This window comes from Mus caroli, unplaced genomic scaffold, assembly GCF_978045245.1.
Source record: "Mus caroli unplaced genomic scaffold, Mus_caroli_1 scaffold_3, whole genome shotgun sequence".
NCBI lineage: Eukaryota > Metazoa > Chordata > Mammalia > Rodentia > Muridae > Mus > Mus caroli.
In genome coordinates this window covers 7,470,450-7,496,643 of record NW_028227258.1, presented here as the reverse complement: position 1 = coordinate 7,496,643, position 26,194 = coordinate 7,470,450, and the positions used below count along the sequence as shown (strand labels likewise).

Below are 26,194 nucleotides of genomic sequence, written 5' to 3'. Positions count from 1 at the left end.
GGCCCTCCCTGCTGGAGTGAGGCAGACTTGGAATTCAGACAAACATCACATAGTAGTCTATCAGCCAATGGTCACGGGGAGCCAGGTGAAAATTGTATTCCCACAGGTTTGCCATCAGAAGCATCCAAGAAAGTATGCTTGTATGACAGCAAACATGAGTCACTATTTAAAACTCTGTTTAATGAAGAGCTTCATTGTTTTATGTGCTAAATTGGGGCACAGGATCTGGCCCAAATGTCAGCTAGCAGAGACTTTTAAAACCCTGTTTACTCTCTGTCCTGAGAAATCTGAAATTGTGCAATTCAGCCCAAACCAACCACAGCCATAGACATAGTGGTGATATATCTCATTAAAACAGAACACTGAAGGGGGATGTACACGCTATTGAACACATACAACAAACAAACAGAACCCCAGAAATGGAGGCACTCGTTGTGACAAGTCTGGTAGTCTCTTCATGTTGCAGGGTTTACCACGATGTTGACCACAGTCAGCTGTTAGTATGGGTTCAGGTCAAACTGGACCGGCATCCCAGTCAGTGTTATATGGCTTCCAGAAGGATCTCAGCCCATGGGGAAGGAGGTGGAGAGTGGGAGGTCAGTCCTGGGCATAAATTTGTATTTTTGTCTTTCTCATGGTAATATGGTATTCCAAATGACCACCAAGTCAACAGTACTGCTTCTTGGAGGAAATCATTTAAAAACTTGAAGAAGACAAGAAAGGAAGGAAGGAAGGGAGAAAGGAAGGGAGGGAGGGAGGGAGGGAGGGAGGGAGGGAGGGAAGGGAAGGAAGGAAGGAAGGAAGGAAGGAAGGAAGGAAGGAAGGAAGGATGAAAGAGAAAAAGAAAGAAAGAGAGACTGCCACTAGACATGGAATCCCTTTGTACTGTGAAGTTTATGTAACTAAGTGGCTTCGCTCTCAGGACACAACACCCTTAGAGAAGGTCTCAGTTTGTGATGCGTGTGTTCAGAGCTCTCTTGGCAAGTGTGTCTTCATGTCTGCTTCCTTTTCTCTCCCATCCTGAGTGGTCAGGTGTTTGAAAATACAGCTTGAGGCCAAGACAGTGTGACAATCATCTAGTGTCTGCATACTTTCATGGAGGGAAGAATAGGGGTGTGTGTGAGTGTGTGTGTGTGTGTGTGTGTGTGTGTGTGTGTGTGTATCTGTGTGTAGTGTGCATCCATGCACATGTGAACTCTCAGATTCAGTTAGGCCTGGCTAAAGGCTGAAAGTCAGATGGAAACTTGCTTCCCTATGGCAACACAGTTTCACTGGCCTGGGGATTCATAGCCTGGTGTCAGGTGTGATGGCACACACCTACAATCCAGCATCCAGGAAGCTGTGGCAGGAGGATTGCTTCAGGTCTGACTGAGGCCAGCCTGGGCTATGAAACCTTGTCTCACAAGCCAAAGCAACAACAGCAAAGAGGAGATTCATCTTGGGAATTGGATGCGTGACCTTGCAGGCCAAGAAGTCCTGAAGTGTGGCCATCTCACATCACAACATGAGGGGACTGATGGCTTCTAAGCTGAGCCCAAGTGACCCAGTGTCTTCTCAGGTTTCTGGCAATTTGATAGTCTAGGTCCATGGTATATGTTCTAGAGTCTGAAGGTTGAAGAACCTGGAGCCGTGATGTCCAAGGACAGGAGGAATGGATTCCAACGTCCAAAGCGACAAAGAACCCCATTTTCTTCTTCTGTGTGTCCCCCTCTGCCCCCCCAGGCAGACCGACTGTGAGTCCCCCTCTGCCCCCCAGGCAGACAGACTGTGTGTCCCCCTCTGCCCCCCAGGCAGACAGACTGTGTGTCCCCCTCTGTCCCCCAGGCAGACAGACTGTGTGTCCCCCTCTGCCCCCCAGGCAGGCAGACTGTGTGTCCCCCTCTGCCCCCCAGGCAGACCGACTGTGAGTCCCCCTCTGCCCCCCAGGCAGACAGACTGTGTGTCCCCCTCTGCCCCCCAGGCAGACAGACTGTGTGTCCCCCTCTGTCCCCCAGGCAGACCGACTGTGTGTCCCCCTCTGTCCCCCAGGCAGACCGACTGTGTGTCCCCCTCTGCCCCCAGGCAGACAGACTGTGTGTCCCCTTCTGCCCCCCCCCCCAGGCAGACCGACTGTGTGTCCCTCTCTGCCCCCCAGGCAGACAGACTGAACAGCGTTCATCTATATCGGTGTGGGCCAGTCTTCCTTATTTGGTCCATGGATTCAAATGGCAGTCTCACTTGGGAAAACCCTCAAGGCACACCCAGAATTCACACATTACCCACTGTCTGGGTGGCCCATAACCCAGTCAAAACAAATTACCCGTCACTTTGCTGATGAGCTGCCTGCTTCACATCACGGCAGAAGCCAAAGTCTAGCCTTGGATTCCACAGCTCGATGTGGTCATTCTGCTGTTCTTGGTTCAGTCTGTTTGCTTCTGCCTTCTAGTTAGGGCTGCTTCTCCACCTCGAAGATTTTTGCTTTTTGTTTTTTGTCCTCCCTGTGGCCTGGCTCTTCCTGTTGACCTGATCCAAAGCTGGTCCTCTGATACATCCTTCTGCCTCCTCTGACCTGTGTCCTACGCCTCTTGGTCCAGAAAGTCTTTCAGAGCATCCCAGACCTCCAGGAGCCAGAGAAGCAGTACCTCCCTGGAGATGCCTCTGTCCTCTGATGTCCTCTTTTGAGAAGACCAATGCCAGCAAACAGGGATCCTCCCCACTCCACTCCATGTCACTGCCCCACACACACTGGGAACTCCTACTTGTACTGTAGTCCTAAGAGACCGTTTACTTCTCATGGCTGGCAGGGGCAGGGATGAGAACTACTGAAGCAGAGCATCAGGATCCAGCTTTGGCAGCCATGTGTGCTCCTTTATTATTTCTGCATGTGTTTATCTGATGTGCACGCTTGCCAGGGAGGCTCCAGGGATCAGATGCAAGCCCTCAGGCCTGGTGGTGAGTGATCACCTTTGCCAGTGAGCCATCTCCTCACTGGCACATGCATCCTCACCACAGTGTACCTGCATCAGTACCACTTAAGGACACTTTGGTGAAGCAGAAGAAAATTTAATTAAGAAATAATGACCCAGAAGTATGCACTATTTTAGTTCTTTTGACATGGAATCTCATTATGTAACCCTGGCTGGCCTGAGATTTGATATAGACTGGACTGACCTCAAATTTACAGAAAACCTCCGGCCTCCCATCCTGAGTACTGGGACGAAGGGCATATATCACCTTGCCTGGCTCATTTTAATAGTTTGTCACGCAGAATGGGAAGTGTGCATAAAACACTTGGGCACACAGAGGAGTGACTGCTTCCTGGAGGAAGGGCACGTGTGTGCCTGCACTGTGGACTAGCTGCCGTGTGCCTGCACTGCGTGTGCCTGCACTGTGTGTGCCTGCACTGTGTGTGCCTGCACTGTGGACTAGCTGCTGTTAGCTTGCTTTCTTTTCTCTTTCTTTCTTTCTTTCTTTCTTTCTTTCTTTCTTTCTTTCTTTCTTTCTTTCTTTCTTTCTTTCTTTCTTCTTCTTTCTAATTGAATGCTGTTTCTACTCCCTCCCTCCTGCGTACTATCTGGGTTGAGGCCCTACTTGGCTCCCAAGATCAGGTAAGATTAGGTGCATTCCCAATGGTGTGGCTGTAGATCTGTGTTTACTTTCTGGAACCAACTATGAGTTGCCAGGCTCCAATATCTGGCAGATATATATATATATATATATATATATATATATATATATATATTTTTTTTTTTCTTGAAAGTAAACAAAGCCTGTCACTTCAAGAGAAACAACCGGTTGTGTTTGTTGACAACATAAGAGTATTTTAAATCCCCCTTCCAAGATACCCTATTTTCTCATACACTGCTTATCTTTCTGTCTTACTGGGAAGTGAAGGCTGTCAGTATGTTCTGTCCTTTGTCTGGGCACAAGCACTCCATAAGACAACACTGAAGAGGCTTCTCTAGTGCCTGTCCTGTGTCGAGTGCTAAGCTGACACTGGTTTCTATCAAGGGAGGTTGGATGAAAAGGATTGTAATGTATTTTAACAGATCTAACCAAATATGCAAGTCAATGAAGCCGACATAGTCATGCTGCTCTCTAAGTAGATTCTTCTGAAAGGAAATTATTCACTTCTTTTATAACCAGAAACAATGAAAGACAGTGGGGCTCTAGTGAAACCATGGTAATCATTTAATATCGAATTCAAGAAAAACCACTCACTTCTCTAATACACTACATGTATTGGCTAAAATTCATGTAATGTCATGAAATTTTATCAGAATGTCTCTAAAGCTCATGGCTTGGTTGGCTGGCTTTGCATCACTATGACAGTATGCCTGGGAGAAGCAACTTGAAGGACAGAAGATTGACTCTGATTCTGAGACTCATGATTTCTGAGAGTTTGCCCCATCATGGCTATGAAGGCAAGGTAGAGCTGAATAGCTCACATCATAGCAACAAAGAAACAGAGAAATGAAGGTCCAGGAAGTGGTAGGAGATGAGGTAGTCCCTAAGGAGGTCCCCATGACCTCCTTCCTCCAACAAGATCCCACCTCCTGCACCTTTCAGTACCTCCCGATGATGTTATCTTATTATGACTCCATCAATGGATTCGTAATCCCACTGATTAGGTTGGAGTCCTCACGATCTAGTGGTCCTCTTTGGACATCCCCTCCCACACATATCGAGAGGTGTTTATTAACCCAATCAAGTTGGCAGTCAAGATTGCCACCACAATGCTTAGAAACAGTTCCCCAGAGCACCGGTGCCAATGTAAACAAGGCCATCTGTGTCCTGACATGCTGGAGCCGCCAGCACTGAGTGATGGCTCCGCCATTATGCCATTAGCTTCGCCTTTCACTCAATTAACCAGATGTGCTTTCCAAGTGCAAACATCTCTCAGTCCAGCGTGAACTCGAATTATGTGATGTTCTGGGCACAGACAACAGTGAAGAGTGGGCAAGGGGCAATGAAGCTGAACTGGACTGACTGGGCAAGGGAAGGAGAGATGTGGGGGATAGAGGAAGGAAGTGGGGGAGGAGAAGAGGCTATGAAACATGACAGGCACCAGGGTGGGACCCAGAGAAGCTCTCTGAAGCACATTCTCTGAACGCCTCCAGGGCTCAGCAGTGGCTGGGCCCATGTTGTATGAGCACAGCTTCCCATATCTTGTGTGGGACCATGCAAAGCCTGTGGGGTCTCCACAAAGCCTTGTGAATGCTGGCTTGACCTTCAGGAATCGACTCTGTGTCCTTGGACAGGCATATCTCTATAAACAGGCTCTGGATTGCTCCCCTCAGGAACAGAACAGTGATGTTCACGTCGGAGTCAGAAGGCAGCTAAGCTTGCCTTGCTCCTTTGCTGAGGAGGGGACACTCTCCATGAGCACTCCTCCCACAGGGACAGAGGAGAATCGTCCTACTTGTTCTGCATCAGCGTTGGGGGAAAGTTGCTGCTCTCAGTGAGAGGGTTGTGGGACATCAAGGAAGAGGCATCACGCAGACTCATAATTAACCTGAATACTCTCCCTCGAGACACAGCAACTGCATCAGCAACCTGCCTGCCAGTTCCAGTTCAGCAATCCTGACTGCTGTCTCAGTTGTTATGGAAACGGACCATGCTACCTCCTAAAGAATAATTATCCCAACAAACCTATTTCTTTTCACTTGCTATAGGCCATCAAAACAAGTGGCTCATACATAAGGAATGAGGAGCCCCAAGGACCACAGCTCGTGATTAGCAAAGGCTTCTCCAGGAGCAGAATGTGAAGCCTGACCGTGAGTCAATGGAGACCAGCTGTCTCCAGGGAAAAGACTGGCAAGGAGGCCACCTCAAGCGACAACAGGTGTAGACGGTGTTGGAGCCAAACTCTGACCCAGGGATGTAGCAGGACGTAGGAAGGACACATTGGGGCCAGGCAGCAGACAGTAATGAGGACAGTCTACTGGGGCTTGTCCCTTTGTACAGGAAACGATGGTCCTTGGATACAGGCAAATGTGTTTGGAATATTAACTTTGAAGCATTGTAGTGAACATGTAAAATCAACCTGGGCACCATCAATTCTGCAGTTCTACTGTTGCCCTGGCTGGAGCTAAGACACTAATTGCAAACTGCACAATCCAGGAATGTTCTTTTTCCTGTGGCCAGGATGTCCACAAAGTCCTTTGGTAGACAAGGGTGAGTGTCGTTGGCATTTCAATCTAGGCTCCGCCCCACAGTTACCTGGCAACAGCAAGGTGTGCCTGGCTCACTATTAAAGGGGCTGCTTGTTCCTCCCTACTCTCTCTCTCTCTCTCTCTCTCTCTCTCTTCTTACTCCCTTCCTGTCTTCCCTCTCTGTCCATTCTCTCCCCATTTCCCTCCCCCTCTCTCCACATGCTCATAGTTGACCTATTCTCTCTCTCTCTCTCTCTCTCTCTCCCTCTGCCTTTCTCTGTCTCCACTCCCTCAATTCCCCTCCCCATGCCCTAAATAAACTTTATTCTATACTATACCATCCTGTGGCTGGTACCTCAGGGGGAAGGGATGCCTCAGCATGGGCCCACAGAGGCACCCCATTTCCCCACACCATACCGAGCCTCCACAAAACATATCCCTGACTTCTTTTTCTTTTCTTTTTCTTTTTTTCTTTTTTATAAAACACAACAGTGATCTTAACTTCCTGGGCCTCAACATCTATCTTCATATTGGGGATTGAACCCAGGGCCTGATGTGTGCTAGGACACCATTTTAACCACCTGAGCCAACTGTCCAGCCACTAATCCCCTATGGGGAGAACCAAATGTGCGCCACTGGGATCTCGTGGCTCTTGTTAGAATTTACCCACACACTCTTAGGGGTTTCATGACCTCAAATTGACCTGTGATGATACAGTCATCCTGCTGCTTGTCACAGGAGCAGTTAGAACTGAGGCCTCAATTTTCACTAATGCCCTAGGAAAGAGAGGTCCACCCCCTGCATCATGGTGACTTTGTCCCTTCTGTCTAAACAGTAAATTGTTGTATTTTTTTTCCAAGCAGAGCAGTGTCTGATAAATTAGTTGAAAAACAAGAGAGTTTAGGCAGCTCTAAGGAAATTCTTCTGTCCAGAGAAAGCAGGTCTGAGTGTGTTCTGTGGCCCTCTGAACACACTCAGGTCTTGTGCTTTGTCTAGCTGTCTGTGACTACATACTGTGCTCTTTGTTTCTCTAAAGGGCACAGGGCTTTGCAACAGGTGAGCTGAGGTCTTTGGCTATGCCCGTACCACAGAGGTGACATTTGACAATGTATTTCCAAGTCACAAGCTGTGAGTCACAGCAACGGGAAAATCGGAAATAATAATACCAAGGGTGGTGATGACGGCCGGAAGCCGTGTTGTGTTATTGTTAGAAGCTTTTGGGGATCACATTACTAAAACATGACAATGAAAGGTTCCCACTCTGAGTTTCTAGATATCAACGCTCCTTTCCCTAATATGTAAGATCTGGACAGAGACTAGAATATATACATACAAGGAAGGTTTCATGCCTAGTAAACAGATTATTAGAATTTTAGTAAGCCATAAGCAGGGCTGATTTTCCTTTGAAATTATAATATCCAGTAAAGGTTAAAAACAAACAAACAAACAAACAAACAAAAAATCCACTTTTACTTCCTGAGAAAAATACAAAACACACATGGGAAGAGTAGATTGTGTCCATGGCTAAAGAGCAAGCCATGGAGACCTAGCAAGACAGGAAGACTCAGGGATTCTTCCAGACACATGCAGTTCTCCAAAGCTCTTCCCCAGCTCCGGGTTCTCTGCGTCAGCATGAACTCCTCAGAGATATTTTCCAGTCATTACTCATGTGATCTCTCAAGGCTTAGCCCAGCCTTCTCCTTTTCTCTCTTTAACTCTTTAGTTAAACTAAACTCTTTAGTTCTCAGGAGACAGGGTCTGTTAACTACATTTCTCCTTAGGGGTGTCCTCAGCTCCTTCCCAGCACAGCCTGCTGCGATAGTTAATGTGTGAGGCTAGGAGCTCAGGGTGACAGCTCACATCACTGTGCACTGAGGGGTGAGAAACTGGCACAAGGACCTGCACACAGAGACCTTTGTCTCCAGATGTCCACCGGGTAACTGAGTGGCCTTGACCAACTTTTCCACTTCTCTGGGCTTCATTCTCTCCACCTGATAGTGAGGGAGATTTCCCTAGAAGTTCCCAGGGTGGTGTCAGTGCACACAATTAGAAGTTGGTCTGATTGTATTTCTCTGGAATGACATCACTGTTTAGGGCTCTTTCACTATTTCTGACTATACATAGATGCTTTTATGGAAAGTGGACAAGGTGAGGGTACTTGCTAACTATATATTGGAACGCTAGAAGAGAAGCATGACTTTCAGGGGGCATCCTGATGACAGGACATGTTTTGGAGAGAGCTGGTGATTAAACAGCAGGAGCCCTTGCCACTAAGCCACACCTCCAGTTCCTTCTCACATTTAAACCATGGCTTAACCAGTTCATTCCTGTCCACGAGTAAAACTAGTTTCTACCCCATGATCTTGATTCAGTCCCTTGCATTTTCTGAGCATTAGCTTTCTTGTCTGTATAGGAGATGGAATATGGCCCTCCTTGCTGGCCACTAGACTATGGCATTGTTTAAGGATTCTCTGAGGTAACCTGGAACAAGGCAGGTGCACAGAAGGCGCTAATCTCAAGGCATTTTACCCCACAAGTGGTTAGAAAATACTACTCTACGATGACATTAAAAAAATAAGGTGTGTGTGTGTGTGTGTGTGTGTGTGTGTGTTGGGGATCAAATCCAAGGCTTCACAGATACCAGGCAAATGTTCTAGTCTTGGTCTGCAAACCCACTCCCAAACTAGATTGCTTTTACTGTGAGTTGTGCAGAATATAATGTGTGGTGAGGGAGATAGGTTTTCATATATTGTCACCGCACGTTTAACTTATGTAGGGGGTTGAGAGTCAAATAGTAAAGAGGAATGTTGGACATTAACCCACAGCACCCCACTGGCTGTGTAGTGCACCCCACTACTATAGAGCTGAGCTTAGGAGCTGAGAGTCTTGCAGCCCTGCCTTTTCTCTGCTGAGAATCAACAAGGCAAGAAAAAAAAATGTTACATTGCATATTTATGCACACAACCATCTGGAAACCTCAGGGGCATTATTTTGATCAAAAAGAGGAACATGATTTCAAAGCAGGGCAGAATGAGAGATGAACACAATTTTCCTGCTATTACAATATTATTAGCGATTATATTAGAAAAGTTGAGAGCTGTTACTCACCCATCAAGAAAATAATTTTACACTTCCTCAAATCCTCCATGAAGCCTTTAAAATAAGAATAGTTTAAATTATTGACAAGAAATACTGCACCAGAATCCAGGCTCTATCGTGTTCTGTAAACCTACCTTGTGTAGTTTTGTTTAGTAAGATGAGTTGAGTCCATGGGGGCGCGTGGGGGAGGGGGCAGAGTGTGATAAGCAGGTGGTAATAACTGCTTTGGCCTTTTCCCGAGACTGAGGCAGCAGAGTTTCATTTAATGCTGACCATCAATCTTAAGTGTAAAGTGGATACCATCAAATAGTGTGATTCACAAAGAAAGCCAACTGTTTTGTTTTGAGACAGGGTCTCACTATGTGTCCCCAGCTAGACTTAAAACTCTCCGCCTTTTGCCTCAGCTCCCTCAGTGCTGAGATTACAGGTCTGCACCATACCTGGCTAGAAAGCCAATTTAAAAATTTACACATAAGTTTTCTTTCTTCCCCCAATATTTTATTTTATTTGAAGAATCATTTATTTATTTTATGTATATGAGTACACTGTAGCTGTCTTCAGACACACCAGAAGAGGGCATCGTATACCATTATAGATGGTTGTGAGCCACCATGTGGTTGCTGGGAATTGAATTCAGGACCTCTGGAAGAGCAGTCAGTGCTCTTAACCGCTGAGCCATCTCTCCAGTCCCATAAGTTTTCTCAAACATGTTTGTTTTTTCACTTTAAAGGTGTTGTGCTTCTATTTTTTTAAAAGATTTCATATATGCATACCATGCACACATATATGTATTCAGTACACACATATATGGACACAATGTATTTGATTGTCTTCATTCCCACTCTTATCCCTGTGCCTCCTAGATCCACACCACCCTGACAAAACATTTGGCATTTGCAAGCATCCTGCTTAGTAAAGGAGAAACTGGTACACAGGTGAGATGTCTAGAAGACAAAAACTAGTTTATAGCTGCAGCAGACGATGCCACTTTTTGTGTTAAGTTGTGATGTAAAGTTTCCTTTAAAAATATTTGTCTTTATTTAATAATCACAAGTCTGTTTGTAGAACAAGACCAAATGAGCAATAAACAGAATCAGTAGCATATAGCAATAATCACGACAGTGAAAAGGTCTGAACTTAGGGAACCACTGCTGTAAGGAGAAACGATTCAGGGCAGGGAAAGGATGTATGAAACACCTGGAGGTAGTGGGATCCTCAAGGGTTTCGGGTTACTAAGGGTTAATGGGGACCTTAGGGCAAGGACATAAGTGCCAAGATTCTAGTCCCATAAACAACAGGCTTGACAGAGGTGTGTGTGTACATGTGTGTGAGCAAGTGTGTGAGTGTGTGTGCATGTATGTGTGTGTATGTGAGTGCATGTCTGAGTGTATCTCTGTTTGTGACAGTGTGTCCATGTGTGAGTGTGTATGAGTATGTTTGTATGTGTATGAGAGTGTGTGTGTATAGCTGTGTGTGAGTGTATGTGAGAGAGTGTGTGTGAGCTTGTGTGTGTATATGAAAGAGAGAGAGAGATTGAGTCCCCCCACCCACCCCTGCCCAGGATATGGAACTCAAGGTTTCACACCAGCTAAGCAAGGGCTCAAACACTGAACTATATTCCCAGCCCTTAAAATTGATTATCATCTTTTCCTTTATGTGTTTTTCCTGCTTGTATGTTTGCACACCACATCTGTGCCTGGTGCCCACAGAGCCCAGAAATAGGTGTCAGATCTCCTGCAACTGGAGCCACTGATGGCTGAGCCTCCACCAGGATGCTGGGAGCTGAAGCCAACTTCCCTGGAAGGACACTAGTGCTTGTGCTGTCAGAGCCTCTCTCTCCAGCCTATCCCAGTGCTTTTGTTTTTACTTTGTAACTTGGGGTGGGGTGTCACTGAGCGGAGTAGGTTAGCCTTGAACTTACTCTGTAGCCCAGGCTGGCACTGAATTTTAGCTATTCCTGATTTCTCCCTCTGAACAGCCTGGATTACAGGCCTGTGCCATGGGTCCTGCTGGTGGCTGGAGTTTTCTGTTAGAGTCAGTTAGAGTGTTCCTCAAATGTTCTGAAGCTTCGTAGCAACTTTGGACAGATTTGCAGTTTAGGAAGGAGGCCTCACCCATTGTGGTTATTTTCCTTGCTCTCAGGAGAGGTAATATGACTATGCCCAATTTCAGTTTAAGAAACAATTATATTTTAGTTGCCAATCATATATTCATACAAAATAGAAGTCACTAAGGTGTATAATTTTCAGTGGCTTGGGAAATGCTTATATAACAATATGTGAAAAAGTGTGATGATATTTGCATGTACACACAGATTCCCAGCTGGGTAAAATTAGGATAAAGATGACACACTGAAGTGAGGTGTGCTAGAGTGTTAGCCATTGGATGTAGATCAGTCATAACGTTTTAGAAGGCTCTAGTTTTCTACCTTAAAATATGTAAGTGAGTGTACTGCTCTTATAACTGGGAATAAATCCAGGAGCCTGCCATCCCACATCCGGCTGAGACAGAGCTGGTTGGGCGGGGACTGAGTTAGAGCTGTGTGACAGCTCCTGATTCTATGCCTTCCTGTGGCTCACCATGATTATTTGGTGACAGTTATTTTCACATACTGCTGTTTCTGTTCTCACAAAATAACAGTTTATCTAGCCCTTCATGGATCAATAGGGAATTAAGAGCTGGGGCTATTTAAAAAGTCAAATCAGCTGTGTGAGTTACAGCCAATACTTTCCCCCCACAAACCATGGCAACTTTTTTTTAACCAAGTAGATAGGGCATAATTATTAATCTAGGCCTTATGAAGCTCATCTTTTATAAACACTATTACATTTAGAGCATTTGATCTATTTTCAGTTCTATATATAGCTAGCATGTAGTGGATATTTTAGTTTTAAAATAACTGTTTTAAAGTCAGGGTCTTGTGTACTCCAGGCTAGCCTCAAACTTGCTATGTAGCTAAGGAAATCCTGAACTCCACCTGCCCAGTATTGGCATTACAGGTGTGCACCATCACATTGAGGTCACGAGAGCCTAGATTCTGAACCCGGGGCTGTGTGCATGTTAGGCACACACTCTCTAGTCCTTTGAGAAACTCCTAACATGATGAAAATAATAATATAGGCTATGTTTTGGGTTGGTTCCCCATGGGACGCTGTAGTACAGCAACTGCTATTTGGGAAAAAGAATTTTGTTTCCAGCTCAATAATAACTGCACCTCAGATAAACCCCATTGGCTCTGTTACCACCACTGCAGAGCTTTCTGTTCCAGTTACCTTAGAAGATTACTGAAGTGAAGAGCACTACTCTTTACTGTGGGGCCTTGCTACACTGTAACACATGAGAGCATTATTCTTCACTGTGGGGCCTTGCTACACTGTAACACAGGAGAGCATTACTCTTTACTGTGGGGCCTTGCTACACTGTAACACATGAGAGCATTACTCTTTACTATGGGGCCTTGCTACACTGTAACACAGGAGAGCATTACTCTTTACTGTGGGGCCTTGCTACACTGTAACACAGGAGAGCATTACTCTTTACTGTGGGGCCTTGCTACACTGTAACACATGAGAGCATTACTCTTTACTATGGGCCTTGCTACACTGTAACACATCATGAGAGCATCACTCTTTACTATGGGGCCTTGCTACACTGTAACACATGCGACTTCCAGTGGAGAGTAGGACAATGGATGCATCCCAAATATCTGGATCAGAGCATCCACTTCTCAGTGAGCACCTTAGGAGTCACGTTCTCTGGACAGTTAGAAAACACATCTCTTAGTAATGATTCCCTTGGTTTCTCATGTGTACCAAGGAGGCTGTGAGCCACAGACTTCCAAGGTAACTCATATTTACTGGCCAGGGGAAAGAACCACATTGTTGCTGTTTTTAATCTTCTTTGCTTTACTCTCCTTAGTTGGTGTTAAATAAAGAAAGCATTTGGGACTGGAGAGATGGCTCAGTGGTTAAGAGCACTCTTCCAGAGGTCCTGAGTTCAAATCCCAGCAACCACATGGTGACTCACAACCATCTATAATGAGACCAGATACCCTCTTCTGGTGTGTCTGAAGACAGCTACAGTGTACTTACATATAATAAATAAATAAATCTTTAAAAAATATAAAGAAAGCACATTAGAAACTATATGTTGTCTGATTAGCATAGGAAACGTACCTCCCTCGGTGTCTTCTCCAAATACATTTAGCTGGTCATCATCCTGTTTTAAAAACAATCAAAGCATTAGATGGTAACATTAAGAGATATGTTTAAGCTCCTTGCTAACATTAAATGCTTGACATTTGGAACAACTCCATTAAGGGAAAATTTTCCGAATACTTGTACAGGTGAGTAACAGAGATTTTCAGGAGTCACATTGTTGAAAGCCATGCAGCTGTAAGGGACAAAGTTCAAAGGTAAACTTGAGACATCTGCCCTGAAAGACTATGGCCTGTTGGTAACTGATACAGACTCCAGTCTCTTTCTTTTGGTACATGAATTATCTATGGACGGAAAAGCCTGCTTCATGAAGACAAAATCCTTCAATGTTAGAAGCTAATGGATGGGCATAGTCACAGCTATTTTATGAACACACTACAGTTTAAAGTTGAGGTTGGCAAAAATTTCAGTAATGGGGCAGGGGGCGTTTGAGATGTGAGCCTCCTTGTCTTTGGCCATGGTTAAGCTTTTTAGTTCTTAAGCATAAAATGAAGAAATATCCAGTGATCTCATCCCTCCTCATATTTATCTTCAAAACTCTTATTTTACCTTTAGCTAGGTGAGTATTTTTAGCCCATTGTATTTGGGGGACATGTTTATAGAGATTCACTTGTTGGGAACTCTCACCACCACCTACATGGTCATCTACCTTATCCTCCTCCTTCCTTACCCACAGGTTACACACATGTAGCTTAGCTTTAACTGTCAACTTGACACAGCCTTGTATATTCTCTGGAAGAGTCTTCATAGAATTTATCTAGATGAGGTTGGCCCATAGATATGTCTGTACGGAACTGTCTTGATTCTTAATTGACCAGAAGATTTAGTCCACTGTGGGTGACACCATTTCCTAGGCTGAACCTGAGCTACAGAAGAATGAAGAAGGCTGGCTAAAAATAAAGGCAGCAACTATGTGGCAGGCATTTGTTTCTCTCTGCCCTTGATCTTGGATGTGATGTGACTGGATGTTTGACTTCTCCTCAGTGGTGGACTGAAGCCTGGGATTGTAAGCTGAAGAAGCACTTTCTTCTCCAAAGTTGCTTTAAGTCAGGGAATTATAGTATCATAGCAACAGGAATGAAGCTAGAACACCAGGCATGGGAATTCCTTCCCAGGTACATGAAAAAAGTGACTTCCAGATATCCAAGGAAGGATAGACTTTAATTAAAATGTGTGTGTGTGTGTGTGTGTGTGTGTGTGTGTGTATGTGTGTTTGATGCTCTTCTATTTTTTCCCTTATCTGGAGAAATTTCTGTCATTTCAGAACATTCAGAATGTTCTCAGCGAAGCACTCTTTGGTGCACAGCATTCTGTTGTGTTGTGGGTACCACAGTTACATTTTCCACTGGCTCTTTGTTGATGAGCTGAGCTGTTTCACTCATTCCTACTTTAGGGAAGGTAGCTTGTAGAGCAAGTCATGTAGATACCACGTCATGCATATATCCCTGAAGGGTAAATGCTAGAATAGTCACCTTGTGGTCACAGGTTAAATGTATTTATACTTTTGTTAGATTTTTGCCAAGTTGGTCTCTATAGAGGTTGCAGCGTTCTTCAAGGACAACCTCCACGATGATGCTTTTCCTAGCCTTTTGCCTTTAATTCTCTTGGATGTCAGAGTCTGTTAAATGAGGTCGGCTGGTTACATGGCTTCCCTGAGGCAACCTGCATGGAAAGCACTTTGTGGAAGTACAGAGCCTTGTCACCTTATTAGAATGTGAGCCTCAGGGCATCTTTACTGCTTGCCTTCTTACATTTGCACTTGTCTCTGGAGAAACTGCAGTATGATGGATGCTTGATACAGTGGTCATTTGAGGGTATATTCACCTTAATTAATCTCCTCTGTGAAGAGAAACAACCTTAGGGATGGATCATCAGGGACACTCTCTCCTGCTCCATCCCTTAGTGAAACTGCCACTTTCACAGTGTGGGAAACGGGCATGATTCTGTCCCTTCCTGCCATTCCTCCTTCCTATTCTGAAGGTGAAGAAACAGAGAGGGCTCCAGCTATGCCACCATGCCCTTCGTGAAGTCAACACTGGATGAGAGCCATGCCTCTCACCATCTTGAGCAGCCCCAAAGATTTAGTCCCATCAGCAGAGCAACCATAGTGGGTGTTGGTGGTCTTCCATTGCCCTCCTGACCCCTGGCCCTTAGAACTCAGGATCCAGCAGTCTGTGCCTATGAATGGGGACGACTCTACAGTACAGGTTGCACTCTGGAGCTCCCCCAGGGATCAAGAGAGCTAGAATGAAGCCAGGACCAAAGTTCTGTTGAGCTTTGGCCCTGAACTGTCAGAGAGCAAGCACACTCACATCCTTGCATAGGAATCCCTTACTTAGGCACAGCATCTAGAGAAGCCAGTCTGTGGACTCATCTGGAGCAATGCATACACTTGTCTAAAATGTTTGCAGGGTAAGAGGGTACTGACACGGGGTAGAGAAGGACTGCCGATGAGAACCTGCTTCTCTCTCTTCGCTGTTGGCTACGTCTCGGTGAGGCCGAGAGGAAGCTGAGCTTACACTCTTGTTCTGTGGTATTGTTGGACTATAGGATGAGACCCGACAGGCTGAGATGGCTCACCTTTCCTCTTTATGGCAACATGGCTAGGGAGTTTGATCAGAGTTAATTTGATTTCCTAAACAGCAAAACAAAACAAAAAACAACAACAGCAACAACCACCACAGGCCCACATTGCAAAAGGGCTTTCTTTGCCTCTATCTGACTTCTGGAGTCTGACGTGTTCTTGTCCCTAGATCTTATTCAAGCCCTCAATTCTGTCTGACCGAGGCTTTGATGAACCCCTACTTTATTTCTGTTAGCTCACTCAGTGGATACGTTTCTGCAGCATAGAAGGAGCTGTCACATTTGTTCCTAGGAATGCCTTGCACAGACAAAGGGACTGTTTGGCTGAGGGTACTGTTCTCCAGTGACTCCCAGAATGCCTCATACTTCTAGGGTACATCTTCTATAAATCAAATGATAGGATCAGTGTTGGAGGGCTTGCCTAGAACACCCAAGGCTCTGAGGGTTTTTTTTTTCTCCCCCTGTAAAATAAAACCAACCTCTTGCTTAGAATTTATGAAGGCTCAATTCACACCAAAACCTGCCAACCAACCCACCAACCAACCAACCAACCAGCCAACCAACCCACCAAACAAGAGCAAGGGCCAGAACTATAGCTCAGTGGCAGAACTGTCCTGGATGGTCCTGAGTTTAGCATCTGAGCATTGTAAAAATAATGTTTATCTGGGTTGGGGATACAGTTCTATGGTAGATTTTTTTTCTAGCATGCTCGAAGTGAGGCCCTGGGTTTAGTTCCTAGTACTGGAAAAAGAAAAAAAAAAAAAAAAGAAAGAAAGAAAGAAAGGAAGGGAGAGAGGGAAGGAGGGGAAGGAAAAATGAAGAAATCTAGCCTCTCTCTCTTTCTGTCTCTCTGTCTCTCTCTGTCTCTCTGTCTCTCTCTCTGTCTGTCTGTCTCTCTGTCTGTCTGTCTCTCTCTCTCTCTCTCTCTCTCTCTCTCTCTCTCTCTCTCACACACACACACACACACACACACAGAGTGAATGGCAAGCACTTGCTTTGGTGAATAAGAAGCTAGAGGTCCTGGAGGGACAGTCTTACCTCTTCCCATGCTGAGTACATTCTACATGAATGGGGCTAACCTGGGCTATCTGCTGGACAAGGAGGGAAGGTGAAGTCTCCTTCTGGCCCATCTGATGTGCTGCTTTCACTCAGTTGCATCTGAAATACCATCTCCACTGAGGGAAGCCTTGAGAAATCCCAATGCTCTGACCACCAAATTCTACCAAGTACTGTGGACACTTCTTTGTGCCGGAGCTTTGTACTGTGTTGAGTCTATACAGCCAGCCTTTTGTCATGCTGAATCTGCATTGAGGATTAGTCCCTATAGGTGCAATGAGGCCTCAGTGACTTTCCATAGCCTTTAACTAACCTTTAAGGGGACATGCTGTGGGAGAGCCAGTTTCCTGAACTGACAACGATGGCATGCCTATAGACACAGATTCTATGTAAACACCATTTGTGACTCACAAATGTGGTGTCTAGAAGCTATGTGCAGTTTGTGCCAGGAAAGGGTGTGTGTGATGTCCTGCGGTGCGGTGGTAAATCATCCACACAGCTCTGCTTGTTGCAGAGTTTTGGCTCTATGTGGAGTGCTGTGTTGATGACTGGTGAGAGAGCATCTGTAACTCAACCTGTGGTAAATGCTTAGCTAGTCAGGTATCTAGTCAACCAATACCACACTTCCTATCCCAGGGTGTCCATGCACACAGGCTGCTGTTCCCCTGGGGTGGAATTATCTGCAGGGGGCACAGCTGACTGGTGTGTGGCGTCTTCCTCTTGGATAACGAAGCCTGAGGTATTTCTCTCATCTCCAAGACTAAATGCCTGACAAGAAAACTTAAGGGCCAAAGGATGGGAAGATGTGTCCACAGGAGCAGCTCTGGGGCAGCACAGTGAGAAAGTGAGGTTGCTTGTCCACAGGGCAGAGCAAGAAGCAGAGAGAGATGTGTTCATTGGGCTTTGTCCTTCTCCTCCTTTTATTCAACCGCGCAGTAGTGCTACCCATGTTCAGAGTGAGTCTCTCTCTTTAACATCTGTGGAAGTGTCTTCAAAGACACCCCACAACTGTGTGTATCCTAGGTGACGAATCCGATCAAGCTGACAGTGAGCATTCACTATCTCAGTGTCTATTGTCACCAACTCCACAGAGTCTTGTCACTATTTGTTCCCTGAATGACCTGGAGAGGACAAAACTGAAAACCGCAGCGGCACAGATGGCTTCCGCCATGGGATCCACCTCCCACTTCTAACAGCAGCATAGCGTGTACTCAGGGCTCAAGGACCACTTTGTATACAGCACTGTCACAAGAGGATCTCTTCGTAACAGGAAGCTGATGTTGTCAGGATCTTCACAATGCTGAGATGGCATTTGTGATGGCACCTGACCATTGTCACAGTCCTACGCAGCAGAACCGAGCGACTGAAGTGGTGTGGAGTCCCTGCGTGGAATGTGCCTGATACCATAGTACTTCAGGAGAAGGGCGGGACACTCAAGTCAACTCCCTGATGCCAGTTTCTGCCTCCACAGTGTCATAGTGTGTCAAGCTCCTGTCCTTCCAAGCTACCAGGCTGACTCCAGATTCAGGGAGAGGCTGTTTTACAGGAATAAATGAGAGGTTGATAGAGCAGGGCACCTGACCTCCTCCTCCTCTAGTCTCACACATGCACATACCTGTGTGCATACCTGAACATACATGTGTGCAAACATCACACACACTATGTGTAACATGCACTCACACAAAATAAAATAACAGCAAAGGAGGGACCTTTTGTATTCCTGGAGACTTTCAGCATGTGTGGTCCTATCTGAACTCAGCTTTGGTAGGAAGCAGGCAAGCCTGGGGTTGTGACTGATAGATGAGGAAACACGGTCTTAGGAAGTGTGACTGACTTGGGGATGAGGCAGTGGGTTGAGGTCAGTGTTCTGAGCGCCAAGTTTGAGTGCTGCCTCTTTCCTACCACCCCACATGGAGGGAGGTGACATACGGACCTGTGACATACGGAGGACCCACTTTAGCCAGCATGCAGAATTCACAGAAGCATGTGTCACCAGAATAGAAATGGGGATGGATTCACTTGTTAGTGGGTAATCTGGAGGTGGGTCACCTCCATCAGGAGATTAAAAAAGAGATTATTTATATGTGTGTGCGTGTGCGTGTGTGTGTTGCCAGCATACATGCACTTCATTCATGCACTACATGCATGCAGTGCCCATGGAGGCCAGAAGAGGGCTTCTCTTCTGGAACAGCGGTTTTAGGTGGCTATAAGCCATGTAGGTGCCGGGAACTGAACCCAGGTACTATGCAAGGGTAGCAAGCACTCTTAATTGCTGTGCCATCTCTCCAGCTGATTGGTTTTTGAGACAGGGTCTCATGGCATTTCTAGCTGACCCAGAGCTCACTGTGTAGACCAATCTTGCCTTTGAACTCACAGACACTTGCAGGCCTCTGCCTTTGAGTGCTGGGAGCCAAGGCAGTACCACTCCACTTGACTTCATCCAGTGATCTAACAATGGCGGGTCGAACTTTACTAGATGGCTGAGAAGGAGGTTTTTGAACTCTTTTATCCCCAGCAGGAGAAAACCCCAAAATGTATGGGAAGTGGTATGTAATTTAGTCACACTCAAGAATATAGTCTGCAGTGAGTCATTTGTTAGCCACTGAAGTGTACATGATGAGAGGTCTGCTTCAGGAAGCACTTGTCTAACCTAGTAAACAAAGAAGGAAAACCCACAGTGTGTGCCTGGCTAAGCCCTCCCCAGCCATCCCAATTGCAGGCTCTCCTTACAGAGTGGCCCTTTCCCCTGTTAATCTATAGATTGAAACACACTGTTTCTAATCAGTAGCTTTAAGGGAAGCCTTTTCTCCGTGGTCTATAGGTTCCTGACTCTGTAGTCATGTGTTTCTGTCAACTCACAGTTCTCTCCTCTCACCTCCACCACTAAATACCTATGTGTCAGAACCCTTCCCCCTCCATTTTCCCTCTGGAACTGAAGGATCTGCTTCTTCCATCAGGCCTCTGCCATGCTGAATACAGTGGCTATCGTTATCAAGACTTGATCATGACCATCCATGGTCCTGAAGCTTTCCTAATAAGGCTCATCTGAAGGTTATCTTCCAGCCAGCTCCAGCCATCCAGCCTGTGTTGAGGTGAAATAACAAGAAGAGATCTTTCCTAAAGAAAGGTTTTCTAGACTGGCCAAGAGGATGTTTAAACTTTTGTAATATTTTTGATCAGTGAGTAGAGAGAGCCACACATTCTATAACCTCACTATTTGAGAGGTGGAGTGTGTGTGTGTGTGTGTGTGTGTGTGTAGTATGTGTATATGTATAGTCTGTGCATATATGGTGTGTATATAGTATATATGTGTACATATATAGAATGTATACAATATATGTATTTGTGTATGTGGTATGTGTATACAGTGTGTATATGATATTGTGTGTGTATGTGAGTGTATGTGTATGTATGTGTATATAGTATGTATATTGTGTGTGTGATTATGTGAGTGTATGTGTATGTATGTGTATATAGTATGTATATTGTGTGTGTGATTATGTGAGTGTATGTGTATGTATGTGTATATAGTATGTATATTGTGTGTATGTGTATATAGTATGTGTATTGTGTGTCTATGTATAGTATGTGTATAGTGTGAGTTTGTGTGGTGTGTGTGTATAGTATGAGTCTATGTGGTATATGTGTGTGTGCATATGTACTATGTGTTTGTACATGTGTAGTGTGTCTAGTGATCAAAACCAGAGCCTTGAACATACTTGGCAAGTACTCTATCACTAAGCTTCAAACCCAACTCTTATATTTTGGACATAGGATCTTCCTATATAGCTAAGGTTGGCTGAGAACACATTTCACAACCCAGGCTGGCTTCACACCCAGGAGTTTCCTGCCTTGCCTCCTGAATAGTGGAATTAGAGTCATGTGTTACCATGTCTGGCTTTATAAAGTTTTGGTATCTGTTCTGCTGTTCTATAGTACCAAACTCCGTATGGCGCCACAGAGGCAGCCACGATCTCACGCTCTTATCCCTTCCCACAGAGCCTCACACTCGAGTCATGGTGAACACTGTCCTTACTCTTGACCAATTGTCAATTCTGTGATTCAGTGCTCACTCGACAGAATGAAGCTGGGGAGAGGTTGCACTAGCTCCCAGTCAGTAGTCAACAGCCTCATGTCCTTCTCCCACCAATGCTGCAGGGCAGACCTGAGCTTGCCTGCATGGGCTTCAGAGGACATGTGGAGGGAAGTCTGAGTCACGGTGCTGCACCATCCCAGACAGGCTGGTCCCTGCCTCGCTAGCTGCTGGCCACCCATACCAGATAGGTACAAGCAGAGAAACAGACTGTCTGTTTACTCCAATGTCCATAGTCACCTGTTTACCTGGGGTTCATGTAAGAAAATGGCTTACACTATTGAAGGGGTTGGAGAGGCAAGCCTGACACTCACAGTTGTGAGTCTAGAGATGGAGGTGGCACCGGACATGGTCCATAGGACTTCACCTTTTTGGGGTAACCTTCAGTGGATTGGATAAGGCCTCCAGGTTCTAGAGAATAATTCTCGTTAGTGGTAGTCAACTGACTGTTGATGTCAATGATATCTGCAAACCCCTATTCTCAGCCAAAGGAGACTCTCCAGTGGCACAGCCTGGACGTTGTACAGAGAACTCCAAGGGTGCAGCTGCTGAGTCCCCACACTCTTTTAAGGAACCCCTCAACTTTCTTGGTTCATGAAACTAAACTTGTCTGGGATGGTTTCTTTGGTCTGTTGGACTTGTTCACATTTTCCTCCAGGAAAATCACTCAGTAGTGTCGTACCTTCTTTGCAAGACTGACACATGAGTCAGACCACAACACACTGTAAATGGAAGAGCCAGCCAAGAACAACCAACCCGGTAGATTCCAGAGGACCTGCTCAGCCAAGCTAGTGTCCAACCCTCATATGGAGAAATCACCAGAAGATGCTGGCTTAACTCCCAAAGTTCTAGGCAGTGTTACAGCAACAGTTAACAGAATCCCAGCTTCCATTTTTGAAATGATATTTGAAAATCCCCCAGCCCAAGGACAAATTGCCCTTTATTTTTCCACTCTGCTATCTATCTTTCTGTCTATCTGTCTGTCTGTCTGTCTATCTATCTATCTATCTATCTATCTATCTATCTATCTATCTATCTATTCATCCATCCATCCAATATATATATATATCTTGGGTAGCACAGGACAACACAGAAGTCATCTTGCAGCATGCTTTGCAGTGTGACCACCCCTAGTTGTGTACGCCTGGCCATGAGCTGGGCTGGGAAGCCAGCTTTTAGAGGACCTCTTTCTCTTAAGGTGGCAGCACGAAACTCCTCAGGCAATAAAGAAAAACATTCACTGTCTTTTGAAAAGCCTTTGGGTTAAGAGTATTTTGGGACTATTTAAAAGGCTCAATGACATCACTAGGAGCAGTGCACACTCAACTACTACTAAAACACCCACAGGTGCAAAACCAAGAAACCACATGCTCCTTTCTATGTCTACAAGTCTCCCCCAGGCAGCACTTAGACAACAAAGACTCACCATGGAGGGGAGAGAGGAAAAATGTTCAGATAAGACAGTGCCTGTGCGGACTGAAGCTTCAGAAGTGAGGATGCTGCCAGTGGAAAGCAGGGTCACTAAGGAAGAGAGAAGGCTTCCTTTTTCCAGACTAGAAACCAAGGCCTGCCCTTTAGGCATGGCTGCCCCCATACAGTGCCACAGCTGTGTATTGCACAGACATTCTGGGCCAAGAGGCTATGTGGGCGTTGACTGCAGGAACCAATGTATGTGTCTCTAGTTGATGTAAGGATTAATGTGTCAATGCTTTTCATTTTAAATATTCAGAATATAACACGAAGAAAATATGAGAACAAGGGTAAACAAAGGGTTGTAGGTTTTGCAAGCACACACCCGTGGTCCCTGTCAGATCTGCAGGAGCTGACACCTGTGGTCCCTGTCCGTTCTGCAGAACTCATCTATCCTACACAGTCTGCATGCTCACTTCATTTTCCAGCTGAGGACTTGCTGGCTAGCATGGCTCAGATTGGTTCTCTAAGCCTTCCCTCATTTGTGAAGACAAGGTCTCATTGTACAGCCTAGGCTAGCCTTGAATTCTTGATCCTTCTGCCTCTATCTGCCTCCTGAGTGTTGTAACTGCAATTATACAGGCGTGTGCCACCATGCCCAGCTCCTAAGCCCTTGCTGATCCAGCTCAACACTTTAGCTGCTTCTCTGTACACATTCCAGAGTGGCAGCTGCTTCCTGTCTTGTGTGTTGATGGCTCACAGGAGAGCCAGCACTCCTTCCTCGAGTGAAGAGAGGGATGCTGTGATGAGGGATGGGAGAGAGTAAGATGGTCTTCTCAGAAGTGCTCCGTGAATTCAAAGCCATCTCCTCCGGGGCCAGGGAAGAGATGGATCTGTGCTATGAAGAGAAGACATCCCTCTCCTTGTGGCTAGCAACCAGAGGCCCGCCCCTTTGGTGTGGCTATCTCATAGAGCTAGCTCTAAAGATGTTTAAGAGACAATGGGAATGTCCAAGAGGCCGGACTCAATCTCGCCCCTCAGTGTCCCCTCATGACTTTTCCCTGGAGACCTGGAGACCTATAACGAGAGACTTCAGAGCCCTGAACAGGAGTAGGCACAGAGGAGACGATGCTGTGGATTTCTCACAGCAGTGGTTATTTCAGGGGAAGACATATCAAGAGAAGAATTACCATATGGGAACTTGATAACACATACAATAAACTTTGCCTAAAAACAGTTTTAACTTTTTCTATGTGTACCGGCTGGTTTTGTGTGTCAACTGACACAAACTGGAGTTATCACAGAGAAAGGAGCCTCCCTTGAGGAAATGCCTCCATGAGATCCAGCTGTAAGGCATTTCCTCAATTAGTGATCAAGGGGGGAAGGGTCCCTTGTGGGTGGGACCATCTCTGGGCTGGTAGACCTGGGTTCTATGAGAGCAGGCTGAGCAAGCCAGGGGAAGCAAGCCAGTAAGTAGCATCCCTCCATGGCCTCTGCATCAGCTCCTGCTTCCAACCTCAGGTACCACTCTTCATGTGCCATCTGCCTTCGTTTTTTGAGACAGTCTTTCTCTGGCTTGGGATTTTCCAGTTAGGCTTGTTAGCTGGCCAGAAAGCCCCAGGATATGCCTGCTCCCACGTCCTTAGCTCTATGACTATGGTACCTGCCATTATGCCCAGCTTTTCCACATGGGTTCTGCAGTTTTAACTCACACCTTAAAGGTGATTGGCACTTTACTCACTGAGACCTCATTCCCTAGGCATCCAATTCTTTCTCCTGAGCAAGTTCCAATGAATAAATCAGCAGCCTTGGGCTCCCAGGGCACTTTCCCTCTCCTGGTCCGCTCACTTCTGAGCAGCAATGCCCTGCAAAGAGCAGACTGCAGGGGCAGAAAGGATCCTTATGGCTGCAAAGGTGCACCAGGGATCAGAAACAAGACAGGAAGCAGAGACTCCAGGGGTGTGGTGGGATGTGTGTGGCTGTGAATGGGACTTGACCCAGGCTGACAACATTGGCAGCTGGGAGGATACTGTTACCCAGGGTGTGGACTCTAGAGACCCAGCTTACTTTGCTGTGTTCAATGAATGAACAGCCGAGGAGGCTGGGTTTTCTTTTTCAGGCTGGAGAGTGTGACTCTGCCCAGGAGGAGTTGCTGTTTGCTGCATGCTGACAGCTAAGTTGGTGAGGTTGGCAGATGCTGTCACTTTTATACTTGAGGTCATTTCATTCCTGTGATCTGCAACACTGTGGTATGTTGGTAAAACTGTTGGGTTTTGGGTCTAAGTGTTCTCTGACAAGGTACAAGGCCCTCCGCCCATCACTGAAGATCTGTCAGGAGAATACTGGCCAGGTTCAGGAGAAAACGGTGGGCACACACTCATGTCCTCTTGACTCTCGTCCTCAGACACACACTCATGTCCTCTTGACTCTCATCCTCACAGAGTTTGGTGCCTACCTCAAGAGTGACACTGCTTAATACAGACATGAATCATTTTCAAATGGGTGCATATTAGGTGCATATTTCTAGGACTATAAAAATGCAAGCTCTGATGGAAACTGGGGCTGGAGAATGAGTTCAGTTGGCTAAATACGAAGAGACAGATATATGGTGGAGAGGAACACAGATGTCCTAGGAAGAGCACTCTGGAGGGACAATGGAACCCTCTGAGTTGCTGGGGCTCAGAGTAGGTGTGTGGCTGGGCAAGGTACACGGAGGGGCCTGGTGGGGGATCACTGGACATCAAGAACAGAAAGAAAGAGCCCAAGGGTGGACAGCAAACCAAGAAGTGACATGTTCAGTCTGGGGAGTTTACAGAGACCATTTGTGCCGAGGGAACAATGGCCACTCCAGGGAATGGCTGGTTGCTCAGAAGCGACTTCTCAGACTACTCTGTAAGCAGTAAATCCTTGCACAAATACACAGCACCACTGTGTTCTGTCTGTTAGAGTATGAAAGCAGAGCTGCCCGCTAGTCACATCTTTAGAAAAGCCACATCTCCTATGGAGGGTTTCAGGAGTGGGCTCAGTCTGAGGGTTAGAACCCACAAACTGTCTCTGTTGACTCCTGACCTGCAGGCTCCCCTCCAGTACCTTAGGATTCTGTCTGAATGTCCTTCAGCAGAAGCTAGGTCTAAGCATGCATTATCAAAGAATGTTCTGAGGCAGCATCCGAGGCTCTTGTTCCTAATCTCAGAGACAACTCTAGCATTCAGATCTGCACAAAGTATGTGAAGGAGATTTGCTGGCTAAAATGTAGAGGAAACATCTCCCCAGACAGGTATGGGGAGAACAATTCTCTAAACATACTTTCTTTCCTCCTCTTCATCATCATCATTTTTAAAAGAATGTTAAGCTCAACAGTAAGCATAATAATAAGTACACTTATTTTTCTCACTTAATTGAGTAGTTGTCATGGTAACTTAAGAACTGACTACTCAGTGCCTTCAATGAATTGTGGATACACATTTTTTTTTTTTTTTAAATCTGTCAGCATTCCCGAACTATGGGAGCCAGAAATGGCAGCATTTCACTTTTCTGGGTAAGAAAATTATAGCGTAAGGCAGGATGGGTTGGAAATGTCATCAGGTTCAGCTCTGCAGCCA

At 45.8% G+C, this 26,194-nt stretch overlaps 1 protein-coding gene across 1 annotated transcript in view; it reads right to left on the bottom strand.

The window, feature by feature from the left end:
- Nucleotides 1-26,194, bottom strand: part of Ak5 (adenylate kinase 5) — a 190,611-nt gene that overhangs the window by 27,739 nt on the left and 136,678 nt on the right. The window contains exons 9-10 of the mRNA XM_021158164.3: nt 13,409-13,451; nt 9,243-9,287 (exon numbers count right to left, since the gene is read on the bottom strand). Of these exons, the coding sequence (XP_021013823.1) occupies nt 9,243-9,287; nt 13,409-13,451 (88 nt within the window). The remainder of the gene's footprint in view (nt 1-9,242; nt 9,288-13,408; nt 13,452-26,194) is intronic.